The sequence below is a fragment of the Drosophila obscura genome, unplaced genomic scaffold (genome assembly GCF_018151105.1).
Source record: "Drosophila obscura isolate BZ-5 IFL unplaced genomic scaffold, ASM1815110v1 contig_165, whole genome shotgun sequence".
Lineage (NCBI taxonomy): Eukaryota > Metazoa > Arthropoda > Insecta > Diptera > Drosophilidae > Drosophila > Drosophila obscura.
This window is the reverse complement of record NW_024542752.1, coordinates 2,791,459-2,814,650: the sequence shown is the minus strand read 5'-3', so window position 1 is coordinate 2,814,650 and position 23,192 is coordinate 2,791,459. Positions and strand designations below refer to the sequence as shown.

The 23,192-nt window shown below is 47.1% G+C and overlaps 5 protein-coding genes across 7 annotated transcripts; 1 reads left to right on the top strand and 4 right to left on the bottom strand.

Annotated features, from left to right (window-relative positions):
* Positions 1-1,354: 1,354 nt before the first annotated feature.
* LOC111066264 (uncharacterized protein ZK546.14) lies at positions 1,355-7,610 on the bottom strand. Of its 2 annotated transcripts, none has more exons than XM_022354733.2 (3): positions 7,309-7,610; positions 2,301-3,193; positions 1,355-2,222 (listed from the first exon to the last, which is right to left on the bottom strand). In XM_022354733.2, exons 2-3 carry the CDS (start codon positions 3,184-3,186, stop codon positions 1,669-1,671), a joined length of 1,440 nt encoding a protein of 479 aa, XP_022210425.2. In that variant the 5' UTR covers positions 3,187-3,193; positions 7,309-7,610; the 3' UTR covers positions 1,355-1,668. The 2 variants fall into 2 exon arrangements, with proteins under 2 accessions (XP_022210425.2, XP_022210424.2); XM_022354732.2 differs by having other exon boundaries at positions 7,313-7,610.
* A 1,267-nt stretch (positions 7,611-8,877) lies between these two features.
* On the top strand, positions 8,878-9,567 carry LOC111066305. The gene is made up of 2 exons (XM_022354791.2): positions 8,878-8,989; positions 9,067-9,567. The coding sequence occupies exons 1-2, from the start codon at positions 8,968-8,970 to the stop codon at positions 9,420-9,422; spliced, it is 378 nt and encodes a 125-aa protein (XP_022210483.2). The 5' UTR covers positions 8,878-8,967; the 3' UTR covers positions 9,423-9,567.
* A 90-nt stretch (positions 9,568-9,657) lies between these two features.
* On the bottom strand, positions 9,658-11,875 carry LOC111066304 (V-type proton ATPase subunit d 1). The gene is made up of 3 exons (XM_022354790.2): positions 11,513-11,875; positions 10,739-11,247; positions 9,658-10,663 (listed from the first exon to the last, which is right to left on the bottom strand). The coding sequence occupies exons 1-3, from the start codon at positions 11,637-11,639 to the stop codon at positions 10,247-10,249; spliced, it is 1,053 nt and encodes a 350-aa protein (XP_022210482.1). The 5' UTR covers positions 11,640-11,875; the 3' UTR covers positions 9,658-10,246.
* An 857-nt stretch (positions 11,876-12,732) lies between these two features.
* LOC121403874 (peptide transporter family 1-like) lies at positions 12,733-14,307 on the bottom strand. Its single transcript, XM_041591912.1, has 2 exons — positions 14,065-14,307; positions 12,733-13,525 (listed from the first exon to the last, which is right to left on the bottom strand). Exons 1-2 carry the CDS (start codon positions 14,285-14,287, stop codon positions 12,822-12,824), a joined length of 927 nt encoding a protein of 308 aa, XP_041447846.1. The 5' UTR covers positions 14,288-14,307; the 3' UTR covers positions 12,733-12,821.
* A 249-nt stretch (positions 14,308-14,556) lies between these two features.
* LOC111066353 (peptide transporter family 1) lies at positions 14,557-21,767 on the bottom strand. Of its 2 annotated transcripts, XM_022354883.2 has the most exons (6): positions 21,660-21,767; positions 21,141-21,206; positions 17,230-17,558; positions 17,071-17,149; positions 15,987-16,990; positions 14,557-15,864 (listed from the first exon to the last, which is right to left on the bottom strand). In XM_022354883.2, the coding sequence occupies exons 2-6, from the start codon at positions 21,157-21,159 to the stop codon at positions 14,848-14,850; spliced, it is 2,448 nt and encodes an 815-aa protein (XP_022210575.2). In that variant the 5' UTR covers positions 21,160-21,206; positions 21,660-21,767; the 3' UTR covers positions 14,557-14,847. The 2 variants fall into 2 exon arrangements, with proteins under 2 accessions (XP_022210575.2, XP_022210573.2); XM_022354881.2 differs by lacking the exons at positions 21,141-21,206; positions 21,660-21,767 and adding an exon at positions 17,631-17,679.
* Positions 21,768-23,192: the final 1,425 nt, after the last annotated feature.

The following is a 23,192-nucleotide window of genomic DNA, read 5'->3' as shown; positions in this document are numbered from 1 at the left end:
CAACGTTCCATCTCGTTGAATATCGGCTCTTAAATTAAAAAGAATATTTTTTTTTCATGCAATATACAATCATACGTATGGGAACATTGCTGGTTCTGGATACAGTTTTCTTTTTTGCCTCATAACATACATACATATGTACATATATATTTTTACCGATTAAAAGCTAGAGGTCCTTGGGTAACTGTCAGCGAAGGAACTAAATTGATTTCTTTATATTGAGAAATATTATCAAGAAATTTAGTGAACAGAACATTTGAAAACAAATATCAGAATATCATAAATAAAAAAAAAATTAATTTTACCCGTTTTTTTTTTTTAATTTTCTTTATTATGTTCACAGCTCCTACACCAATGTGCATATTTCCATATACTCAGATGAGTAGCATCTGCTTGCTGGACAAGTTTCACAATCGGCACCTTTCCCTTACGAATGATACCATAATTATTTATGTGTGTATTCTACTCAAATTTATGTCCTGTGCAAAGTACAAAATCCATGTAGCACAGTGTAATTAAGTTTAGAAGAAAGGCTGGAGGGTTCTTTACAGGGATCGTTTCTAAGGTATCGATTACCATTTCAATACTATGAATATTGTTTATAGGAATGTAATTGTATATTTTTATGTGTATATCAAATGGATTTACGCATCCATATATTTGTAAATCATCCAACCAAATTGGATGACTATATTAATCCACAAACCTATTTAATATATTTAATCGTGTTAAAGTTCCATAAAAAAAAACTTTTAGGCTTAAATGCTTAAACCAATTGTGTTTTATTACTGGGCGGCAGAGGGAATCTTTGAATACATCCCCCCAACCCGTTGGGGGTACCAATGCCAATGGCACCACCACAATATACAATTAATATTTACCTATAGCAGAGCCTTTTGGGACGAGCCATCCTGAGCAGAAGTTTTGGTTAAAGACCGCAACTTGCCCTTGCATTAACTAATTGAATATTTTGCAGACAGTTGCAGACTGCTGCTGCCACTGCCACTGCAATTGCAACCAGTGGCATTTATGTATGTCCAATCGTACATGCAAATGTAATGTAAATCTAATTAAATTTGACTGACAGCAACAGGAATAATAGCAGGAACCACAGCATTAGATTTGGCAATTACATTATAATTAACAGTGCAACTGCAGCGAGTTGGGAAGACCAAAAAAGGAGAGCGAAGGTCAAATGCATTCCCCGATATGCATAGGTACAGCAGCCATGGCCGGGGAAGCAGCTGAAGCGAGAGCCACAGAGGAAGCCAAGGAAGAGGCACAGTTCCAGTGGCAAAGCATCAAAGGAAGCACAAGTCCAGCCCATTGACACTGGCAAGGGGGCGAAGAAGCAGATGGAAGTAATTTTCGACTTTTATTCGTTAAAAATGTTAAATAAATTAAACATAAATTTACGAAAAAAAAAACACCACTTGCTTAAATTGCGCACCCGAACATCTCAATGAAATAAATAGAAAATAAATAAATTTCGTGCAGCAAGCGCATTTGACGAGACCCTTAACAGATAGAATTACTTAATGCTAGCCACCGGCAAGCCCGAGACTTCGACTCTGGCTCCAGCTCTAGTACCAGGCCCAGTTCCAGTTCCATTTTCATTTCCGGATCCGAGGGTACAAGGTATTTACACTGTCCTCTCGCGCCGGCCGCTCAGTTGAAGAAGTCGAGGATGCCGTTGAGCAGCTCGTAGGCGAAGCCGGACTCCTCGCTGGCTCCAGCGGAGACGGCCTTCTTCTTCTTGTTCTTTTTCGCCTTCTTCGACTTCTTCGCTTTGGGCGTTGTCGAGTCGGTAGCGGTGTCGGCTGGCGCTGGCGTCACTGCCGCAACGACTTCCTCCACAGCATCCTCGGCGACGGCAGCCGGCGATGGGGCAGCAGCAACAGTAGCGCCCGCCTCGTCCTTGCTCTGCACCAAATCGGTGGTTGTCTGAGCCTCACGGGTCTGATCCCCAGCCGGGGTGATGGCTGCCGCAGCAGCTGCCGCTGGCTTCTTAACGGGCTTCTCATCGTCGTCGTCGTCCAGCTCGTCCAGGAGACCGGCCAGACTGAAGCCACCGTAGTCCGCTTCCTCGGGCGCCTCAGCCTCAGCGTCATCGTCCTCGGTGTAGTCCTCGGTATCGTCATCATCGTCCGTATCCGCCTCGGTATCGGTATCGGTGTCGGCGTCATAGTCATCCTCCTCATCTTCGTCGTCGTCGCCACCAGCTGAAAGGGAGAACAGCAGAAGGATTACCATTAGTCATACTACGTTTGTTGGGGGCTGGGGCTGGGGCAAGAGCTTACCGGCAAAGCCGAAGATGTCGTCATCATCGTCGTCGTCATCGTCGCCACTGGGCTTGGCAGGCAGGGGCTCAGCCTCGGCCACCCGGAGTCCGTCCTTGCCGAACTTAAAGCAGGAAACGCGCAGCTGGGCCTCCACCTCATCGTCCGCACGCAGCTCGAAGGCCAGGCACGCCTTGAAGTTGTCCTTGGCACGGCCCAGGCCATAGACGCGGCCGCAGAACTGATTGTAGCCGCCGGGCAGACCCACGCAAATGGGGCGCGCCTTCTTGCTGGAGATGCGACGGGAGGCGAGCGTGATGTCGCCGTACTTCAATGAGACGCTCATCTCGTCGTTGCCCAGGTAGGCGATCTTGGCGCAGCCCTGTCCGCTGGGCAGCAGCGGCAGGCCAATCTTGCGGCAGCAGTCGCAGTGGGTCTCTGTGCACTTGCAGTACCGATTGATCGGGTTCTTGTCGTCCGTGACCGGCTTGACCGTGGTCAACTTGGGTGCCACTGTGGTGACAGCGGCGGGAACAGCAGCAGCAGCTGCAGCGGGAGTAGCGGGAGCAGCAGCAGCGGGAGCGGCCACCTCATCCACAACCACATTGGCAGCTTCAGCTGGCAAAGCTTCCACATCGCCGCTGGAAATCTCATTGGCGCTCTCATCGACCAGCGAAGTAGAGGCGGAGGCGACTTCATCGGCCAAATCTTCGACATCGTCCGCCTTGGGCGGATCCGCTTCTGGTGGCGCAACATTTGGGTCGATCTCCTCGGGCGGCAGATCCAGCTGCTTGAAGTTCTCGGAGATCTTATCGGTGCGCCTGAACACGGTCTTGGCGTCCAACGAGACGATGGCGGTGCTGGCCACCAGCAGCAGCAGCAGCATAATATTCCTGGAGCTTCTCATTGTCGAACTGCAAGTGGGAAAACATTAAATGGATCAGCGACTGGGCGGACTATTAATAGAGAGGCAAGGCCTCGAAATGGCATTCCCAAAAAACTGATCGAAATCGAGCGATTAAATTTCTCCGCATTCCTCCGCCGCTGCCTCTTTCTCGACGGAGACGTGTATGTATTTTTGCAAAAGAAATGAATTTAAATAAATATTGACATAATTTCTTTCACTTTTTCAGTTTCCCCAGCATCTTCTTCTTTCTGGCATCTCCCCCCCCCCACGGATGCGACGTTTTCCAAAACTCGGACAAAAGCAGTGTAAACAAATTACGAGTAAGAGCGCCTTCTAGCGGTCCGTCAATGGAAATCAACCAACAACAACAACAACAACAAAAGCGCTTTGAAAACCAACAAACCAACAAAAAACAAAAACGAGAGTGAAATCTCTTTGAATGGTCGCCCCTCTCAATAGTTATTTAATTGACGAATGGGGTTAGGCCTCATTAGAATACTACGCATTCCCCCCACTGCTTCAACTGCTTTGACGGCCACTACCAACAGGGAAGCACTGCTTCAACGGCCCTGCTTTTGTGCCAACAAGTTCGAACCGAAGTTCCAACTCCAACCAAAACAAAACCAAACTCAAAGCCAAGCTCAAACTCAAGCTCGCCTTGCGGAGAGGGGCCTGGGCTGGGGGGAGTCACCGCTGGCAAAGTGAAATTTCTGCTATTGACTCATTTACCTCTGAAGTGCTTTGGTTCGGTTAGCGGGTAGCGGGTAGCGGGTAGCTGGGAGGGGAGCTGTGCACAGCGCCTCAAGATGTTCGAATCAATTAGCGGCTTTTAACTGGAGCTCGGCCGGAGAAATGAAGAAGGCCCAAGAAGCAAAGCTGGTGTCTGGTGCTGTGCCTGCCCCGAAACATTTAAATGTGGAATATGCATGATTGTGCGTGTAACGGTTGCTGGAAGCAGCGAAACTTTTTCTAAAACTCGTCGGATATATCATGATAATTCTATTCCCACAATCACACAAGTGTTATCTTCATCTACATATGTACATATGTACCTATTTATTTATGTGTGTATGTATGTATACAGTCCCCCCTGCCCATATCTTCGCCTTACATAATTTCCAACTCTTTCACTTTGTTCCACTTTCATTTTTGTCTTCAACTGCTTTTGCCGCATCTGCTTATCTGCCTGCCGTTCATTCCAGGCGGCGGCATTGGTCCATTCCATTGATGACCTTCCCGCATGCTTTGAGGCGACAGCAGGCAAGAAAGAAAGAATACTGCCATAACTGGAGGGATAGAAAGCATGTGACCTGACAGGGCCAAAGCTCAGCCCAGTTCCGACTTGGGGTCCCATTAAAAAATGTTCCCAGTGCTGCTGTGGAAGTGGGCTTAGCCGTAAGTGTAGCCGTAACCCGTGCATCCCACTGGGTTCCATAGTGGCTATATGGATGGCTGGGCTGATCGGAATTTATCGGTATCTTAGCCGTTTTCATTTATGAAACTTTATATTTATAATATCACCATAATATTTATTTATTAACATGTGGGGAATTTTCTTTCAAAAGTCAGACTGATATTTTCGTGTTTGGAAACTTAATATGTGGGAGCTATACCCTTGACCAGATGGTTTAACAGAACCCTTTATTAAGTTACAACCAAACTAAACAAAGCCTGCCCAAGCTTGTGGTTTCATTTATCGCAATATCCATTACAAGCATTATGGCAGATTCCGATTTCTGCCTGTGGACGCAATGAGAGTATGGATTGGACTAGTAATAATTTCACCTGGGCTCGGGCCACAGCTGAGACAGAAATTCCAATACGTAACCGGGCCTCCCCGACCCGTCTTCATTTGCATTTCACATTTGGAACAAATATCGAAAATAGTAAAAAAAAGAAAAGGAGACAAAAAATATACATATATTAAAAAAAAAAACAAGCACAATGAAAAGAGAAGCCCTGCCTGCCTGCATACATATGCATGACTCCACGTGTGTCTGCCCAACTAGTTATCTCTTGAGCTCTCGCCCTCACTCTATCCCGCTCTAGACCTCCCTCTGACCGTTGCCCAATCTCGCGGATCGAGTTTTATTTTTATTTTTTGTTTTTGTTGTTGTTTTTTTTTGGCTTGCAAGAGACAGACGCATATTTTCTAATTTTGTCAATAAATTATAACGGTTGTGAAAAGTTATTAGCATTAATTAATTATTAAACGCATAGGAAAATAGAAAGTGAGTTGGGTATTTTTGTTGTTGTTTCTGTTTCTGTTGTTGAGTTTATCAGAAATTATCATAACACAATCTGCGCCATTTGACTCAGACTCCCAAGCGAATGACACGATCCAGCTAAGAGTGAGGGAGGCTGAAGATGAAGATGGCCGCGGCCCATTGAAATCGAAATTGAACTGTTAATTATTCGGTTTCGGCAGCGAAAGTGTTGACCTCCTCTTCCCCCTTGGGTGGGTAGGGCCCAAACTACTGCAAAAAAAAAAATTCCAACCAAAATTTCTTTTCTCCATCTGGCGGCGGCTCTTCTGCGAGTAATCTGCGCGCAAGGCAAGGCGTGTGGATTACCAAACGCTGCTCAAGCTGCTCGATTATGCTAAGCATTCAGCAGTTCGTCAGACTTTTACATCCTTTCATGGTGGTTTATATAATCCAACATATATACGCATACCGCATTCAGATGCTCATAACAGTGGCATACTAGTATTTTGCATAATTTGTTGTGTCTGTTTTCTGTTTTTCTTTGCGGCTGCTGTGGAGGTGAGGTGAGGTGATTTTTCTGCTTGATTTGTCTCTCGCCCTCTCTCTCTCTCTGCGTATGCATGTATGCATCTGCCTTTGTGTATGTTACGCGTATGTATGTATGTATGTGCTTACCACTTTCTTCTGACGCCTCCGACATTGATTTGTGATGTCTACGTGTGGGTGAAATCGCTGGGGCACAGCACAGCACAGCACAAACAACAAGTAGGGAGGAAGAAATCAAAGTTACCATAATAATGATGACCATAATGTCGAGAGACCCATGCCAAAATTAAGGTTAAGTTCTTTAATGCAGCCAACGGAGAAATTTTTTTCGTTTGCCATCTGCGTGGGCCACGACCACGAATAGGTCAGTGGGGAGTGGGCAGCGGACAGCGGGGAGCGGGTAACGGTCAGCGCACAACGGACAGTGTGTGAGTGTGGGCCGCATTTCCGGTCAAGGCTGACCCGATGGACCAGAAAATTAACCTTCTCAAACGATGTATTAGTGAGCTTTGAAAGCCATCTATAGCGGCTGGATTCTGCTGGATATACGAAGCATGCGCGCGCGCGCTTCGAAAGCCAACAGAAAAAAAAGAGATCACTCCGAGCGGAGGGTGGATGGAAGCTCGTTGGGCTCGGTAAACCATCTGCTTTAGATCTGTTGCCGCTGGTCGTGTCAGATTGGGAAAATCTTCTTGGCCAATTGCCCAACAGCTGGCCAACAATTGGACAGTTCCACTTTCCAGTGGCACCAAAGGCCCCCCCCCCCCGCTCAGCACACGACTTTGCCCATTAAGTGGATAGGAGAGCAGAGCAGAGAAGAATGTGATGCGATGCGATGCGATGATGGTAGAAAGTAAAACGAAGAATGTAAACGCTTCGGTTTTGTGTGTGGTTTCTTTTGTTTTGCCAAATTCAAATAAGTTAATGACGGACGAGGCCTGAAGAAGGAACGAACGAACAGAAGCACAAACAGAAGCGGATAACAAACGACGTAGATGGTTAGTTAGGTTGGTGGGTGGGGGGGAAAGACACCTCCAGCCAGAGACAGAGCCAGACCCAGAGCCAGAGCCAAACTGGTTGACACAATTTCACGGCGACTTTTACGTGCAATTGCCTTGGCATGGTCAGGCATGGCATTGGGGCTGGCGCTGTGGCTTTTCCTGGTCTTCAACTGCGACTTCAGTCATCATCTTTGGCCAAGTAAAGTGCCGACGAGCGTGCGTTCTACAACTGCTGTCTGCGACCGCATTTCACAGTTGTCTGACAAACAAAAACCGAACTCTGGTGAAACAGATGGGATGTATGGGGGGCCCCAAAGTGTACGTAGTACAGTGTTTCCAAACAATTTTTGTATTTTTTTTGGTCATACCTACCAAGTGTGCTTTCCTGGCGAGACGGGACACTCCACTCACTCGTTGGGGCAGGCAGGCACTCAACTTCAGCGGCCACAGAACAATCAATTAATAAAGGCACTTGAACCAAACAAAAAAAAATCGTTTGAATTGACACTCCGTGTAACGGCAAATCGCAGAGCGGCAGCAAAAGAAAAAAAAAACCAAAACGTTTTGTAACTTGGCGCGCGCCTGTCTGTATGTGCTGGGGCTGGCTAGGAGCTTTTCTGGGCAAGCTCGGAGCTTTTAAAGACTGAACTGTACGTTCGAAGACGCGAAACACAACTGCGACGAGTCGAAGGCATCGAGCCGAGTTATTGGCGATTTCAGCGGCTGAGCCGAGTCGAGCTCCACAGCTGATCGAGCAAGCACAAAGCGGGGCTTTCTTTTCCCATCGAACGTGTTCGCGTTGGCACCTGTTCTACACAAAAAACCAGAGCCTAACGGTACCTACAGCCATCATCCGTAAGCCGCGATACATGGGCACGTACACCAACATGGGACTGCTCACACAGCGAACATGTTCGTCTGGCTCATGCGATCGCTCGCAATTAACCCCCGCTTCGAACTCTTGTCCACTGGCCAATGGTAATTTGTGCCACTTGGCCAGTGCGGCAGCTCTCTTCCTCTTCCTCATCCCCAACCCCAACCTGCACCAGGTGGTGATGGATTACGTCTGCGGTTTCTTTGTCTGGGCCTAGAGATGGCCGCAACGATGACGCACACAGCACAAAGGAGACAAACTAAGGACCGCACCCTGGAACCTTGGAGTGGCCAAGGAACTCTGTCCGCGAGACAAAGACAGATCTTCGAGGTGATTGGGGATTGGGATTCTCCAGTCCCAGCTAGACGTGATCGAACTCCCCAATTGACATGACAAAGCTATCTGAAAAAGATCAGGAGTAGCATCTTCTTCTTTTTTTCTAAAATGGATTTAGTTCAGAGACAGCACATCTTTCGGTAAGCTGCTTCTATATAATATACCTACCTAAATATAACTTAATAAATCAATGATGTTGGCTGTTGCAAGGTAGGAGCAGTGCTATTTATAAAACTTCTCAATATTCGAATCGCCATAGCTCTAAGCTCTAAGAAATCCTGACCTTAAATTGCTTAGCGAATTTAGTTTGCATTTATAGCAGGCTATGGCGAATATTTATTCAACAATAATAATGGGATAATAATAGTTAATAGCTAAAATAAATAGAGCGGTTCTAAAATCAACAATATTTAAATTTTCAAAAGCTTAAAACCATTTAAAATGGAGTTGATCAATTTAAGGTGGCTTCCAGCTTTTGTACCATTTTGCTGCCTACAAAGACATTCGATTTTAAATTCCATTTGGCTCAGTACTATTACTATTTTAATGGAATTCAAATACATATATAATAAAACGTAAAAGCTGCCTAGTGACACACACACACAAAAATTTCTCAATCCGGCCTGCTAATAAATATATTTTATTCATTTCGATATGCCCAAGAGTAGAGATAATATATATTTAAAAAATTTCCTAGTAGGCCAGATAGGTAATACTTCAAAACGAATACGTTGACTAAATCAGTTTTCCCTTACCCATCCAGTAATAAACAACAAAATATATTTTTTCGATTTTTGAAACATTCAAAAAATTTTCCATGGATAAACTAAAAACTTCTGGTACGTAAACAATCAAATGAGATCTTAATTGTTATTAAACTGACTGAAATTCCGCTATGAATCTCTTGTGGCAAAAGCAATGGACGATTTTGGGTCGGCGACGTGCCACAGCCGTGGCGATATGGTGGAGGTATACGAAAACGAAACTCGCGTTGTCTGGCTGAACCCAAATCAGCGATCTGCATCCGGGAAGAAGGTGGCCAACATATTCGTTGAAAATTCTAAAAAAATAGCAATGAAGCAACTGAAAACTAAAGTCTCTTGGCAACGTACTGCCCACGGGACTTACCAACGAAAACTGGTGATCGACGACAAGGCTCTGGAAACGAAAACTGGAGACCTGGCCGTGGCTTCCAAGGATTCGAACTGCTGTGGAGATGCGGGATTTTTGAGTGACAAAAATCTGGACAACAAAATGCAGAAGAAAGTGTAGTGCGCCATGCGGAGAAGAAACCTGGCGGGGGCATGTCTGCGTCGACCAAAAAGTCCTCTTCCAAAATTGTTTAATTCTTGCAGTAATTATTTCAAACGCTGTGCCAATCAGAAAGTATCCGATTAAAGCACAAGCGTAAACTATATATATTTCATATTTATATAGTATCAGTTTGCTACTTTTTTTGAGGGATGGGGAAAAGGAATAGACAGAGAGAGGGAAGCGTTTGAGGGAATGTTTGAAAACATGTTTTAATAATTGATTTATATCATTCACATATGTAAGTTTTTTGTTGTATGTTTGTATATGTAAGCATTTCTATATAGTAGATAACATATGTATGGTGGTGATGCTCTCCTCACCCAATGCTTGCTATTGAATTTGCGTTCTTTCGATAATTATAAATATGTACACAAATACGAACCCCTGAAGGTGCACGCACGAGCAGACAACCCACTCAGTTGTCTTCTGCATACATACATACATACATATATATGGGCATATGTAGTTACATACAGATATCTGCAGTTGCAGAGCAATCGAGGGGATACTTGTGAAAGGCAGAGAAATGCTGAGAATTGAACTAAAAAACTCGAAAAGAACTTATCGAATGAGCGACAATAATACTCGTAACAGAACTACATACATATGTATACATAAAGTTTGCACAAAAGACACAATATTAATATACATTAAACAATTGATAACAAGGGATTGGTGGAGAACCAACTAAAAAAAAAAAATACAGAAATATCTTCAAGGGCAGGGAGGAAAAAAAAACGCGTGTAATAATTATTTGAATGCCGGCGGGGCGGCTGATTGCCTTAGAAGATTGGTATGTAGTTGTCGATTTTGGCGCGATGCTTCTGGGCCACGCACTCGGCAATCCAGACAATGTTGCGGCACTCCTGCTCTTTGAGCTTAAGGTACGCGTAGAAGACGCCAAAGTGGAACTGTTGCAAGAAGCCGTACACGTTCAGCTTGACCTCGTGCTCGAAGAACTTGTCCTCGAGTGTCTTGTCGCCGGGATTGTTGCCGGAGCCGTCGAAGAGAGCGGCATATTCCGCATAGTACTCGGCCACGGTCTTCACTTGTTCGTAGTCGTCGGCACGGGCCAGAGCGGCCAGTCCATCGGGGTACATCCTGCCGCAGTTGGGATACAGCTTGGCACGATCATCTTTGGACAGCTCGGTGCCGAATGAGTTGATCGTGATGATGATGGCACGGCGATCGGCCTCAAACTGCAAGCATACGAAGAGAAATCAGCAAATGAAGGTGCAAACCAAAGGGGCAAGCTGGCAGGGAACCCCACTTACCGCCAAGATCTCGCACATAACATCTGCGGTGGCGCCGCCCATGCTCTTGCAGAAATTGTAGAAGGCCTCCAGGTAGGCTTTGTACAGCGTGTTGCGGATGATCTCAATGTTCATCTCGTCGAGATCCTGCTCGGAAATGCAGTCGACAAAGAACGGGGCGAGCGGTGTGTCCACCAGCACGGCGTTGTACAGCTCAGCGGGCGTCGAGGCCACATGGATGGCCTCCATCTGCTCGAAGCTGCCCAGCGGATGGCACTTGGGTATCAGCTCCGAGATGGGACGCTGGTGCAGCGTGCCCGTAATGAGCAGGATGATGTTGTCGATCATATAGCCATAGGTGATGAAGTCCAGGAAATTGGATAGTGGCTCCACAGCATGGTTGCGCATATGCTGGAACTCAATGACCAGCTTCTCCCGCAGCTTGTCATCGATCACCGACACGGACAGCGGTGAGGGCTCGTTGGCCAGGAAGCTGCCGTAGTCGGTGCCTTGCAGATGCAGTTTCAGATCTAAAATATAATCGGACGGGCGAATGCAATTGAAGTTTGTCGAAAATGTCTAAAATTATTAACAAATCACAAGACAAGCTTACACATACAGCCACATACACCCACATTCACGCACATACATGTATGTATGTATGTATGTATGCATACATACAGTGCTGCTGCTGATATCAGCCACGGCCGTACGGTCACATGACAAAGCTGGCGCACGGGTATGGGGTATGGTATGTAAGTATTGTATGGAGGCGACCAGCGCCTTCTCACTCACCTTCCAAAGTCTCGCACTGCACCAGATTCAGGTAGTCGGCCTGCTTCAGGATGCCACACTTGAAGCCACGGCACAGGCCCTCCAGATACCCATTGTCGATGTTGAACATGAATCCTGAGCTGTCCATCTTTGCAACTTACAAATCAACACACAAAGCAAAAAAAGCACACGACACGCGCACTGTACACTAATAGGGGGAGTGGCGTTGAATGAAAGTCTGGACTCGGGCTGCGGGCTGCGAATCTGGCTCGATTGAATAGCGCGAAATGTGTAACAAAGCTCTGACGAAAATTCAACCTATTTTCTCAAATCGATCATATGATTTTTTTTCACGCAGGTGCTCAGTGTGACCGTGGACTTATCAGTGGACTTATCGATAAAATATACCAAACGACCATAAAATACCAAAACACACCTTGTCACTATCAAAATATACCGTAAATATACTGACGGACACGACAAGATACGTTGATATTCCTCGATTTGGATATTCGGTTTAATATTACTAGCTAGTTAGCCCTCTCAGCCATAAAAAAATAATTTTATCCAATTCGTCAATAAATTTTGTACAAGATTGGCTAGTTTTCAGAAGTCATTTTGATTGCATTGTTTACATAAAAAGGTTCAAACAAAAACAACATAAAACGAATGTGACGTCGTTGTTGGTGGCGCTGCCAGACTCGTGCAATTCGTAGTTGTTGCGGGCTGCCACACCATGATATTTTGTGACCCGTTTCTTTACCGATTCGCCTTAAACTGATCTGGCAGCCCTAAAAACAAAAATCCGCAAAAAAGAAGAAGAAACTTTTTCCTCAAAAAGGAAGAAGAAAAAAACATTTTCCGCAAAAATGAAGAAGAAGAAAAACCTCTGCGGAAAATTTGTCAGCGGTATTTTTTGTGCGCCTCAATCGAAATCCTTACTGGTCGACAATGGGTTAATCGTTCGCTGGGTTGGCGTTTACGAACTGCAGGTGTCGCTCTAGCGTTTTTCCGCTCACATTGACAGTGGCGCTGCCACTAGTTCGCAACGCAGCCCATCGGATCCATTTCTATTTGATTTCCATGAAATATTTTATACCCTATCCTTATGTGAAAATTCTGATAAATTTTGTTCCTTCCCATTGGTATGAATATGCAGTAATTTCTTCGCATGTACCGTGCTGGAAAGCGCTTAAAGCCAAAGGAACAATTCTTGCTGTGCCAATACTTGTTTCGTCAATATGTAGATATATAGATATGCATTTATTTAAATGTCCGTTTTTAGTACGAATATTATACGGATGGCAACTACTTGATTAACTTTGTAAAATTATAACAGTACCGCCTCCCGCTCGTCGTAGGGTATATAAAAGTAGGCAATCGCCATAAAGACGAGCATGTCGACGAACATGAGGCCCGCGAAGAGGAAGAACTCGCTGGCCTGCGAATCGAAGATCTTCAGCTCCGCCACAACCACAACGATGACATTGCCAAAGGCGACGGTCAGCAGCCAGCAGGCCTGCAGCACGGACTTCATGCTGGGCGGCGACTGGGAGTAGGAGAACTCCAAACCAGTGACCGAGAACATCACCTCGCCGAGGGTCATGACCACATACTGCGGTATCAGCCAGAGCATGCTCATCGAGTTGGGTGGCGTCACCTCAAACAGGCGCGAAACGAAGCCATCCCGGCTCTGGGCCACGACCAGTGCGTATACGCCACCGGCCCGCAGGCTGACATCGGTCAACGGATGGTCGCCCACCTGGACGTCGTAGTGTCCGGTAACCAGCTCGTAGAGGTCATGGTTGCGGGCGGGCATGTCCAGGACGACGTCGCCACTGCTCGTTTCGGTCCACACCACCCGCGTGGTGGCCAGCAAATTGGCCAGCGTCCTTACAAAGGACTGCGATCGGTTGGACTTTTGCACATCGTCCGCGTACCAGTGCTTGGTGATGGCGTGCGCCGGCCGCAGAAAGAGCGTGTGTGCCGTTGCCTCGTACAGCTCCTGTGTGCCATCCTGCAGCTCAACGCAGCCTGTGGGAAATCGCAAATCGTTGAAACAGATATTTACATATATAAGAGAGACTCTGCTGCCTTTTTGCTCAAAGCCGAATGAGGGAGATATAAATGTTCGCCATGTTTGACTTCCCCTAAAACATATTCATAAATTCTCAATGAAAACTTAAGCCAGGGAATCTTATAAATACATGTAATCCCACTAACTAGATCTGCCTGTCTTATACAATATACTTATTAGGTAAATTAGTTTACTATCCAATCCACAGACTGAACAGGCAAACGCTGATGGGTTTCAGAGCTTGCTAGTGGATTGAAAAAGATTTACATGAATTGTAAATTAAGTTGAAACTGCTCTAAAATTAAATACTTAATACTAATGATTATAGATGGGCCTTTAAAGCATCAAAATCCCTTCGAAAGCTTTTATTTATCTTTCTGAGGACATCAATCGTGCTTTATTCAAGTGCTTCAAGTACCTCTTTCTCCATAGATTTATATCTACCATATTCTGGCTTTATGGCATGGCATTATGGAACGGGCGGAGGGGGACTCACCTGTGGTGAGACTCTCGATGGTGTAGGTGAGCGTGAAGGTGCCGTTGCTGGTGGCCAGGCTGCCCGAGTAGTACAGGTCCAGGCCCTGCAGCGTGAAGCTTTCGCGCGCCCCCAGATTGGTGCTGAAGCGGTACGAGCAGTCGGGTATGCCGCTAAAGACCCGCAGCTGGGTATTCCCGCTGCTGGGCATGAGTGGGTAGGTTTGCTGCCAAATAAAAACCATCAATTTGGGAAGTTTTCTTACACTGAAACTCGCAGTTCCAGCCTGGAATCAGCAGCACGCCGGCCGCACTTTACATGCTAAATATATTTGCTGCGATTAATGTGTTTGATTCTTTGGTGCAGCTATCGAATTATCATCGCCTTCAACTACAGCTACTAATCAGTGGTGCAGGAAGATATATAAACACAGACACAGAGTGGGGTGCGGTGCAGACAGTCAGAGCAGAGGCAAGTGGCAAGAGGCAAAAGGGTGCTTAATAATTGTTTTTGTTTTCTTTTTATTAGATTAACTAAATGAATGTCTTTTCATATACATATACATATATGCAACGACAGTCCAGTCCGCCGATGCAACAACGACCGGCCACGGCACGGCCACGGCCACGGCCAGAGCTTCACTTACACTTAGATTGGAAATGGACACAGAGGGGGGAGGCATCGTAATCGTAGGGTGTAGGGGGATTGACATACATATACATATACACATACAATATTTATAATACACAACACAGGAGGAGCAGCATAACAGCAGCAGGAGGAGCAGGAGCAGGGCAGCATAGCCTACTCATCAATGTCCTTGCCCTTGTTCTCGACACCCTCGACGAGGGGCGGTATCTCGGTCTTGGCATCGCCAGTCAGTGGCTGCACCTCTTCCTGCACCTTATTGGGATCGTTGGGCTGATAGTAGTAGGCCATCACCATAAAGATCAGCATGTCGGCGAACATGAGGCCCGCGAACAGGAAGAATTCGCTGGCCTGCGAATCGAACAGCGCCGCCTCGGCAATGATCACCACAATGACATTGCCAAAGGCGACGGTCAGCAGCCAGCAGGCCTGCAGCACCGACTTCATGCTGGGCGGCGCCTGGGCGTACGAGAACTCCAAGCCAGTCACCGAGAACATCACCTCGCCGAGGGTCATGACCACATACTGCGGTATCAGCCAGAGGATGTTCATCGAGTTGGGCTCGGTGATTTCGATCAGTTCGAAGTCGTACACACCGCTGGTGCCGGCGACGGTCTCTTTGACAAGCAGCGTGTAAACGCCACCGGCATGAACATCGACAGATCCCACGGGCTGCTGGTCGATGAACACATCATATTTGGCGGAATACACTCGTGTGAGTAGCGTCTCGTTGGCGTACTGCTCGTAGGCCACATCGCCCTTGTTGGCGTTCTGCCACACGATCGTGCTCTGGGGCGGCACATTGGCTATGGTCCGGACCAGGGGATGGCTCTCGGAGGGCTTGTCGACGAAGTCCTCCTGCCAGTAGCTCTTCTGGGTGCCAGTGCCAGTGACATTCGCCGGGTTGATGAACAACGACCAGGCCTTCTTTTGGGCCAAGCTTTGGGCTCCGCTGTGCGCTATGTCCGGGCAGTTGGGGTCCGTGCTGCTGATCGAGTACTGCAGATCCCAGGTGTTCGCCACATACAGCTCCTTGTTGGTGTAGGCGCCCAGGGCGGGCACCTGGAAGCTCTCGGCACCAGCCAGATTGCTGATGAAGGTCAGGGGACAGTTCTCCGTGTTGAAGACGCGCAGCTGGATGTTCTGGCTGTAGGGTAGGTCGGGATAGGTTTTCTACGCAGCGACAGAGAAGAGTGGGAGAGAAGCGGTGTTGGAAAAGGTGTTTGCTTGGTGCAGGTGCTGGTACGACATCGATCGGGCAACGGGGATTGGGGATTGGGGATTGGGGCACTTACCTCCAGATTGAGCTCCACCACGCCGGAGATGATGAATGCAACGCCGGCTAGGATGCCGCCTGCTGTCAGCTTCTGCAGCGGCCGCCGGATGCCGATCAGGCTGAGGGCCGGATAGAAGGCCACATCGTACAGGGGTATGAAGACGAGAATGAGCAGTGGATTGAGCACCTGCAGCTGATCGGGCTTGATGTCCCAGGAGCCCATGTCGCCGTCCATGCGCGTCGCCTGGAAGGTCCAGCGCGAGCCCTGCTGATCGAACAGTGCCCAGAAGACGGGCAGCGGCAGATACAGGAAGAGGACGCGCATCAGCACCTTGACATCGTCGATCAGCTGGCGCTCGTACTTCTTGTCCGCATAGTCCAGCCAGTGCTCCCGCGGATTGGTCTTCTTCTCCTTGCACTTGGTGGTGATGGCCGTCCAGATGGTGCTGGACACCAGCACCACCATATTGCCCGCCGGCGGCTTCATCTTGTAGAGGGAGCGTCCCAGCACAAAGATCACCACAGAGACGATCATGAGGATGGCGGGCACACCGAACGCCAGCGGATAGCAGTTGATGTCATCGAAGCAGGAGACATCCTCGCGCAGTATCGGCGTCACCGTCGTCGAGATCAGCGAGCCAGCGTTGATCGAGAAGTAGAACAGCGAGAAGAACGAAGTTATCTGCTTGACCTGCTCCGGCACCTTGAACTGATCACCGCCGAAGGCCGAGACGCACGGCTTAATGCCGCCCGAGCCCAGTGCGATCAGGGCCAGGCCGAGCATCGTGAACGTCTCCACGGGCAGATTGAGCGGCCCGATGGCGCCCAGGGTCAGCAGCACCGATCCGCATATGTACACCATCGACAGGTACAGTATCGTCTTGAACTTGCCCAGCCACGAGTCCGAGATGATGGCTCCGAACACGCACAGGAAGTACACGAACATGGTGAACACGTGGAAGACCACTGTGGCGGTGTCCTCCGCATATCCCAGCTGGCGACTCAGGTACAGCACCAGCACAGCTGCAAAGGAAGCAAACGGAGATTGGTATTAGTGGATCCTGTATCCCTGTATCCCTGTATCCTGGCTAGCAGCTACTCACTTCGCATTCCGTAGTAGTTGAAGCGCTCGCAGAACTCGTTGCTGATGATGAAGAACACGGACTTGGGGTACGGCAGTTTCTGGGGGGGCAACGATGGACAGAATAAAAAAACGGGGGGATTAGCTACAGCTGGCATCCACGGCAAAGGGTTCAACGCACCTTCTGCTGTCCCTCGGCCTCGGCAACATTGTTAAAGTCCTTGTCCTCCTGCCATTCCTTGCCATTCTGCTCCGGCTCGGGGCCATCGGGCAGCTTCTTGGCCTCCACCGCCAGCAGCGCTTTGCCATTGGTCTCGGCCTTCGACTCGGATTCGGAGTCGGCTGCAGGTGCTGCCGCAGTTTCTGCAGAGACCTCAAGCGGAGCATCGCTAGGCGCAGACTCGGTTGGGGTTGGTGCTGGGGTTGGGGTTGTGGGTGCTGCAAGGACTACAGGAGCTGCGGCTGGGGCTGCGTTTGAGGCCTCGCTGGGCTCGCCGGCGGGCAGTATTTCTGTGGAGAGAAGCAAGGGAGAGGATAAGTTAAAAGGAGGCGACAGAGCTGACAGTCAGCAAGCGATCGCACCAAGGAGCGGCACGATCTCCGCTGCGGCTTCCATTCCAATTGTCTGCTTTGGCCAGCGAATTGCTACTGATCTCAGAGACTCAGCGACATTTCATCAGAATGGGTAAAGACAGCCTTGTACTTGACACCCAACACCCACACCCACATCCACAGATAAGAGATCTGACAGATCTTAATTTGGAGTGCGTCCACCCTGGGAGCGTGTGAATTCGGTGGCTTGGCATAAATTTTCCCCGCATTAGATGCAGAGCCATAAAGAAGCCACAGCCCCTCAGACAGTGTCCACAGCCGTGGCAGATAACGCGACTGATAGACTGATGGGCTGATAGCTCGACTCTCATCGCTCAACGCTCATCTGGAGAGCGGCTTTCCACGCCATAATCTGCTCGCGTCTCGCACCTCGCGCCTCTATGAGGCTCCAGTTGAGCTCCGCATGTTGATGAGGCTGCTGGCTACCCCAAATGGGCATGGGCACTCGTACATGACCATGCCCAGTGGGGACAAGTGTGACTCGACTGGGTGCGTGCCGCATTTGTACATCCACCGATAACCAGATGCCACCAAGCCATTCGAGCGCGCCCAGCCAGGAAGAGTCTGGCCAACTGATTGCTTGACACTGATCGGTGTCTGATCAGGCCCTTACATCGTATGTAGAGTAGGAAATTCCTTCATTTACCCATCGGAAATTCTAAAAAAAATTAATCCAAATAGACGGAAATGACTGAATGAATTTGATTGGGTCTGGGTCTGGGTCTGGATTAATCGACGATCGGTATGTATGGGCTATGCAGCTCGAGGCTTATCCATGCGGCACATCGAGCGATGCTTTATCAGCGTTTACGAGCTGCCATTAGAGGCAGCAATAAACCAGTGGAAACAATGCTGTAGAGTGTGCAGTGTACACTCCATCCACCATCCATTAACATAACATAAAATTACTTATCACTTAGTCCGCTTAGTCCGCAGCGGTGGGCTCGTTTGAAGTCGAAGTGGAAGTCGGGCAGGCACGCATGCCAATCATGCCTGGCTCCTCGCGTAATCAGCCAAACAATTCATTCATACGAGTACTACTCGTACTGCTACTCGTATTCGTATTCAGGCAAACCTACTTTGGATTTGTGTCAATGCCAAGTCTTTTATACCCGTACTCAAAAAAGAGTTAAGGGGTATATTAGATTTGTGGTAAAAGTAGATGTGTGTAACGCAGAGAAGGAAACGTTTTCGACCCCATAAAGTATATATGTATATTCTTGATCAGCATCAATAGCCGATTCGATAGAGCCATGTCTGTCTGTCTGTCTGTCCGTCTGTCCGTCTGTCCGTCCGTCCGTCTTGTTTGACGCCCTGGTCTCAGAGACTATAAAAGCTAGAGGAACCAAATTTTGTTTCCAGACTCATGTGATACACTGCTACATACAAGTGTATTTCAAAATATATATACTGATTGAGTACGGGTATAAGTAGAGTCGCGACCCCAGAAGCGACTCACACGTTTCTTCTCTTTTTTTTTTTTAGTTAATGCCAAAAAGAAACTTCAAGGATTTGATGTAACGCTGTTCAAATTGCAATTCAGAGCTGCTCCACTGCTCGATTGCTTCTGTGGGAAATCCCAGCAGCTAGACGCTAGAAATTGCTTATCAGAAAAATAGCTCCAGCTCTGGGTAATTCTTTTGTTCACTTATCTGAAAAACTTTTCAGATGTTTTCTGAATGGAAAGGGGTTTATATCAACGCAGTACAGTACGCAGTGCGGATGCACTGTATCCGAAAAATCCCAAGCACATAAATCTTGCTACAGGGCGCACGTACACTGCATGGATGACATTGCCATTGTTGTCTGTGTGTGAGTGGGGAATGACGACGCACCGCTGTTATCGTTATCGCTACTGCTATCGCTTTTGTTTGCCGATTGGCCGGCGTAGCGGTTGTAAATTGAGCAGCGACACAGAATGAAATGAGCTGCGTACAATCCACAATCCCCACATAGGCCACCATAGCACCATAGCACCATAGAGCCATAGAGCCATAGAACAGCTATTCCTATCCACTTGTTTTTCATGTATCGAGCGATTGTAACTGATTTACAAGCGATTAGGCCTTTGGCTGTTTTGGGGTTTTATGGCCCCCGTCCCGTGCCCCGGGGCAGGATGTGTACGAGTAGCAATCTGATATCGAAGCAATTTTAATTACAATGTTCAAGTGTTTTTCAGTTTGCTCTTCCCTGGAATGTGATTGTAGCTGGGGCCGGGGGCAACATCTATCAACGCAATGCTATCGGTGGTTAGATATGAAAGCCAATATTCGGTAGCGTAACGCTGATTGTCTTGTTCCTGTTCCCCGACCATCCAGCCAGCCAGCCAGCCAGCCAACCAGCCAGATTCTGCTCTGACTCTCATTCGTCGCATTCGCAACTGATGACACAATCTTCAGACCCAGGCCCAGGCCCAGGCCCAGGCTACTCAGCGTTAGCCAAGTCGAAAGCTGTAACTGAAATAGCAAATGTAAAAATAAGAAAAAAGAAAAAACAATGCCCAGAATCAATTGGACTTAGTAATCTTCGTGCATTACACAGCTCACAGCGCGGCGATTTGTCAGCAATTTTGTTTGGCGGGGGAATACCAGACAACAACAAAATAACACAGAGTCGCAGAGAGGAGAGAGGAGAGGAGAGCCGCCTCGACGTTTATAAAAATATGCAAATGAGCGATGTTAGACCGATTTGTAGACTGGCATTGAAATGCAAGCGCACTATCGAACTGAATATAATTATATGTGCACATTATATATGCACATACGTATGTACTACATATATATATAGTCGTAATATACACATAATCTACCACAAATGGGTTTTCGAGCCAATGCCAAATTGGTAGCGGCAGGGCTCCCCTGTGTGCGTGTGCCGATTGACCAATTTTGGCAACTCTTCTTTGGGCTGCACCCCGACTGGGCCCAGTCCAGCTGGTCAAGTGAATCGAAGACGGGGGCCCTCACTCCCTTCCCCCCCTTATCGGCATGATTAGAGTTCTGGGGAAAGGCTCTTCAGCCAGTTTGCCACTAATTCCGATTCAAGTGTTGACAGATAAATATATATACATATACATATGTGTGCAGGTAATCTTTATAGCTCTGCCTTGGCCGTTACTCAACGGCCGACTTCTTGGCTCTGATATGGGGGGTGATTAAACTTTCTCTGAGTAATTATTAGAGTTAATCAAGTAACTTTTCCCGTAGTAAGGAAGGATTACCAATCAATGCTTTATCTTTAAACAGGATTCGTTCACTCAAAAACATATTGGGAATATTTCTGACATTTTTACACAACGATTCATCGAAAATTTCCAACAGTATTTCCACTGCAAGCCACCTTTTATTACACGCTATAATTAACTCAATGAAATCTTAGCCAAAAAAAATGTGTACCTCTCCACTTAAATCGGAGATCATATAATTATACATACATATATATAATTATGGACATTTATAGAACAATTAATAACAATAACAATACCATTTTCCTTATCCGTCATGTTGCTGCTGCTGCTGCTGGAGTTTGCTTTACATCCGTTACGCGTCACTTGAAATCGAATAGAAATACTTGCATTTATTTATTTGTATTGTATTGTATTGTATTGTGGGTATACTCGTGTGTTTTATAATGTTGCTGCATGTATGTACATATATGTATGTATATTAAGCTACTCGTATAAATTCGCGCTTTCTTTTCTGATTCAATCAAGAACACGAAAGAAAAGCAATGCGCAAGACGTGCTTCATAAAAAAAATATGTGACATCCTTTGCCCGAAATATTTCAGAGTTCAATTAGCACACAAAGCGGTCAGAATGAACAAAAGTAATAATATACAAAAAAAAAAAGGTAGCTAAATGTGCATAAATTTTGTAGTTTTTTTTTTATTTTTACAACCAGAAAGTGTTTATTTTTTGTTTTTTTCTGATCTTGTTTTGCGTGTCTCGTTTTGTTGGATTTACGTATTGTACATTTATCGTATTGCCCGCACTGTAACTCACATTAAAACATTAAGCTAGATATACAACAACTGCAAAAAAAAAATATAGCACAAAACAAAAGCTGCAGTGCGACCCGGCAGCGACGATCAACAGACTCTGACTGATGTCGACTGCTTGCAAGCTTTGCTAAGAAGCCGTTAACTGTTGCGCTCGCTGCCTTGCTTTGCTCTGCCCGCTGCGACTGCGCGCGTGCTGCTGCTGCTGCTGCTGCTGGTGCTGCCACTGAGACTGCCACTGTCGACGTCGCTGAAGCACTGGAAGGATGACAAAAGCGTTAACTGCGATAAGCCTAATCGTTGTGTTATCGACAGTCTGTTGCAAGTACGACTATTTACGGCCCCCCCTCCCACTCTTTTGTGTCCCCCCTCGTAATGAATGGAGAGGTGGTATGCCGCTATGCCCGTCTGCTATTTATGACCCGTCCGTCTCTCATCGCTGTCAGAGCGGTTCCAACAGTAATAACAATGACAATGACAACGCCAGATCATCGTATCGTAGATACGCACATACATACATATGTAGATATGTTTGTATGTACATCTCGATTGCCCTGCCAGTAACTTATCTCAGTGCCACGCCTCGTCTGTTTCGAACTACTCGAAGGTGGGCGGGAGAGTCAGTCAAGTCACTTACTAACTATTTTCGACTCTCTCTGTATCAGCCAAAAAGTGAGAGAGAGTTTTGGGTGTATAACTCTCAGGGATGGCAGCTTCAGTACTCCCAGACTTTGCGCCTCACCTTAGATGCAGCATCTAAGGGTTATTATAATTATGCATAAACAAATATTCATTAAGAAGACATGGCCATGTGAATATTTAACTAAAACATGCGGAGATATATATCGTTATCACTTGGATCTATAAATAGTTTTAGAATAAACACGTTAATCGTACGCAGTGCCTGTGTATTATCAGACATCGTCTGGTCCTGTGCCAAAATCATTAGAATAAAGTAAACTGCCCAGGGATGCCCATTCTAAAGGCAACTCCGCTGAACAGCAACATCTGAAGCATCCCTGAAGTTACCTCAGCAGTGCCGTGGAGCACCTAGCAACTGGACATAGCTGCTCTAGGATTAAGGGCATTAAGGCAGCTGGATGTCAAAGCAATTCAGTTCGATTTCAGTTCAGAGCAGAGCAGAGCAGAGACGCTTACGCCCATCGATTGGCATCTAATCGGGCCCGGTCCGGCCCGGCCCGGCTCGTGTCGGTTTTGTTTTATGAACTGAACTTAATCGCCGAGCCGATAACTGCAAATAGTATTTATGGTTCGCTATCATTATAGCCATGCCCAGAAACAAGTATAAACATCTATTGGCTATACTCGTACTCGTACTCGTACTCGTACTCGATGGCCCAAAAGTCATTCATTGTACGAGTGTTGTTGGTGTTATTCTCACTGTTCCTGCTATTGTTATTGCTCTGTGTGATTCGAGTGGTGGGACTGGGTGGGGGGGTGGCTGGGCGATAAGTGAACTTTTGCTGTTTTGCTATTGTTGTTGTTGTTGTTGTGCTTTCGATTTGACGATTGTCAT

Excerpts from the sequence above, each read along its gene's own strand:
- LOC111066304 (XM_022354790.2), bottom strand. The coding sequence starts at position 11,639 with ATGGACAGCTCAGGATTCATGTTCAACATCGACAATGGGTATCTGGAG. Across the intron at positions 11,248-11,512 it reads GCAGTGCGAGACTTTGGAAG|ATCTGAAACTGCATCTGCAA; the intron begins GTGAGTGAGAAG and ends ATTATATTTTAG. Across the intron at positions 10,664-10,738 it reads TTATGTGCGAGATCTTGGCG|TTTGAGGCCGATCGCCGTGC; the intron begins GTAAGTGGGGTT and ends GTATGCTTGCAG.
- LOC111066305 (XM_022354791.2), top strand. The coding sequence starts at position 8,968 with ATGGATAAACTAAAAACTTCTG. Across the intron at positions 8,990-9,066 it reads GGATAAACTAAAAACTTCTG|CAATGGACGATTTTGGGTCG; the intron begins GTACGTAAACAA and ends TTGTGGCAAAAG.
- LOC111066353 (XM_022354881.2), bottom strand. The coding sequence starts at position 17,664 with ATGGAAGCCGCAGCGGAGATCGTGCCGCTCCTTG. Across the intron at positions 17,150-17,229 it reads AGGCCGAGGGACAGCAGAAG|AAACTGCCGTACCCCAAGTC; the intron begins GTGCGTTGAACC and ends TTGCCCCCCCAG. Across the intron at positions 16,991-17,070 it reads CAACTACTACGGAATGCGAA|CTGTGCTGGTGCTGTACCTG; the intron begins GTGAGTAGCTGC and ends CTTCCTTTGCAG.
- LOC121403874 (XM_041591912.1), bottom strand. The coding sequence starts at position 14,287 with ATGGTTTTTATTTGGCAGCAAACCTACCCACTCATGCCCAGCAGCGGG. Across the intron at positions 13,526-14,064 it reads CATCGAGAGTCTCACCACAG|GCTGCGTTGAGCTGCAGGAT; the intron begins GTGAGTCCCCCT and ends GATTTCCCACAG.
- LOC111066264 (XM_022354733.2), bottom strand. The coding sequence starts at position 3,186 with ATGAGAAGCTCCAGGAATATTATGCTGCTGCTGCTGCTGGTGGCCAGC. Across the intron at positions 2,223-2,300 it reads CGACATCTTCGGCTTTGCCG|CTGGTGGCGACGACGACGAA; the intron begins GTAAGCTCTTGC and ends TCTCCCTTTCAG.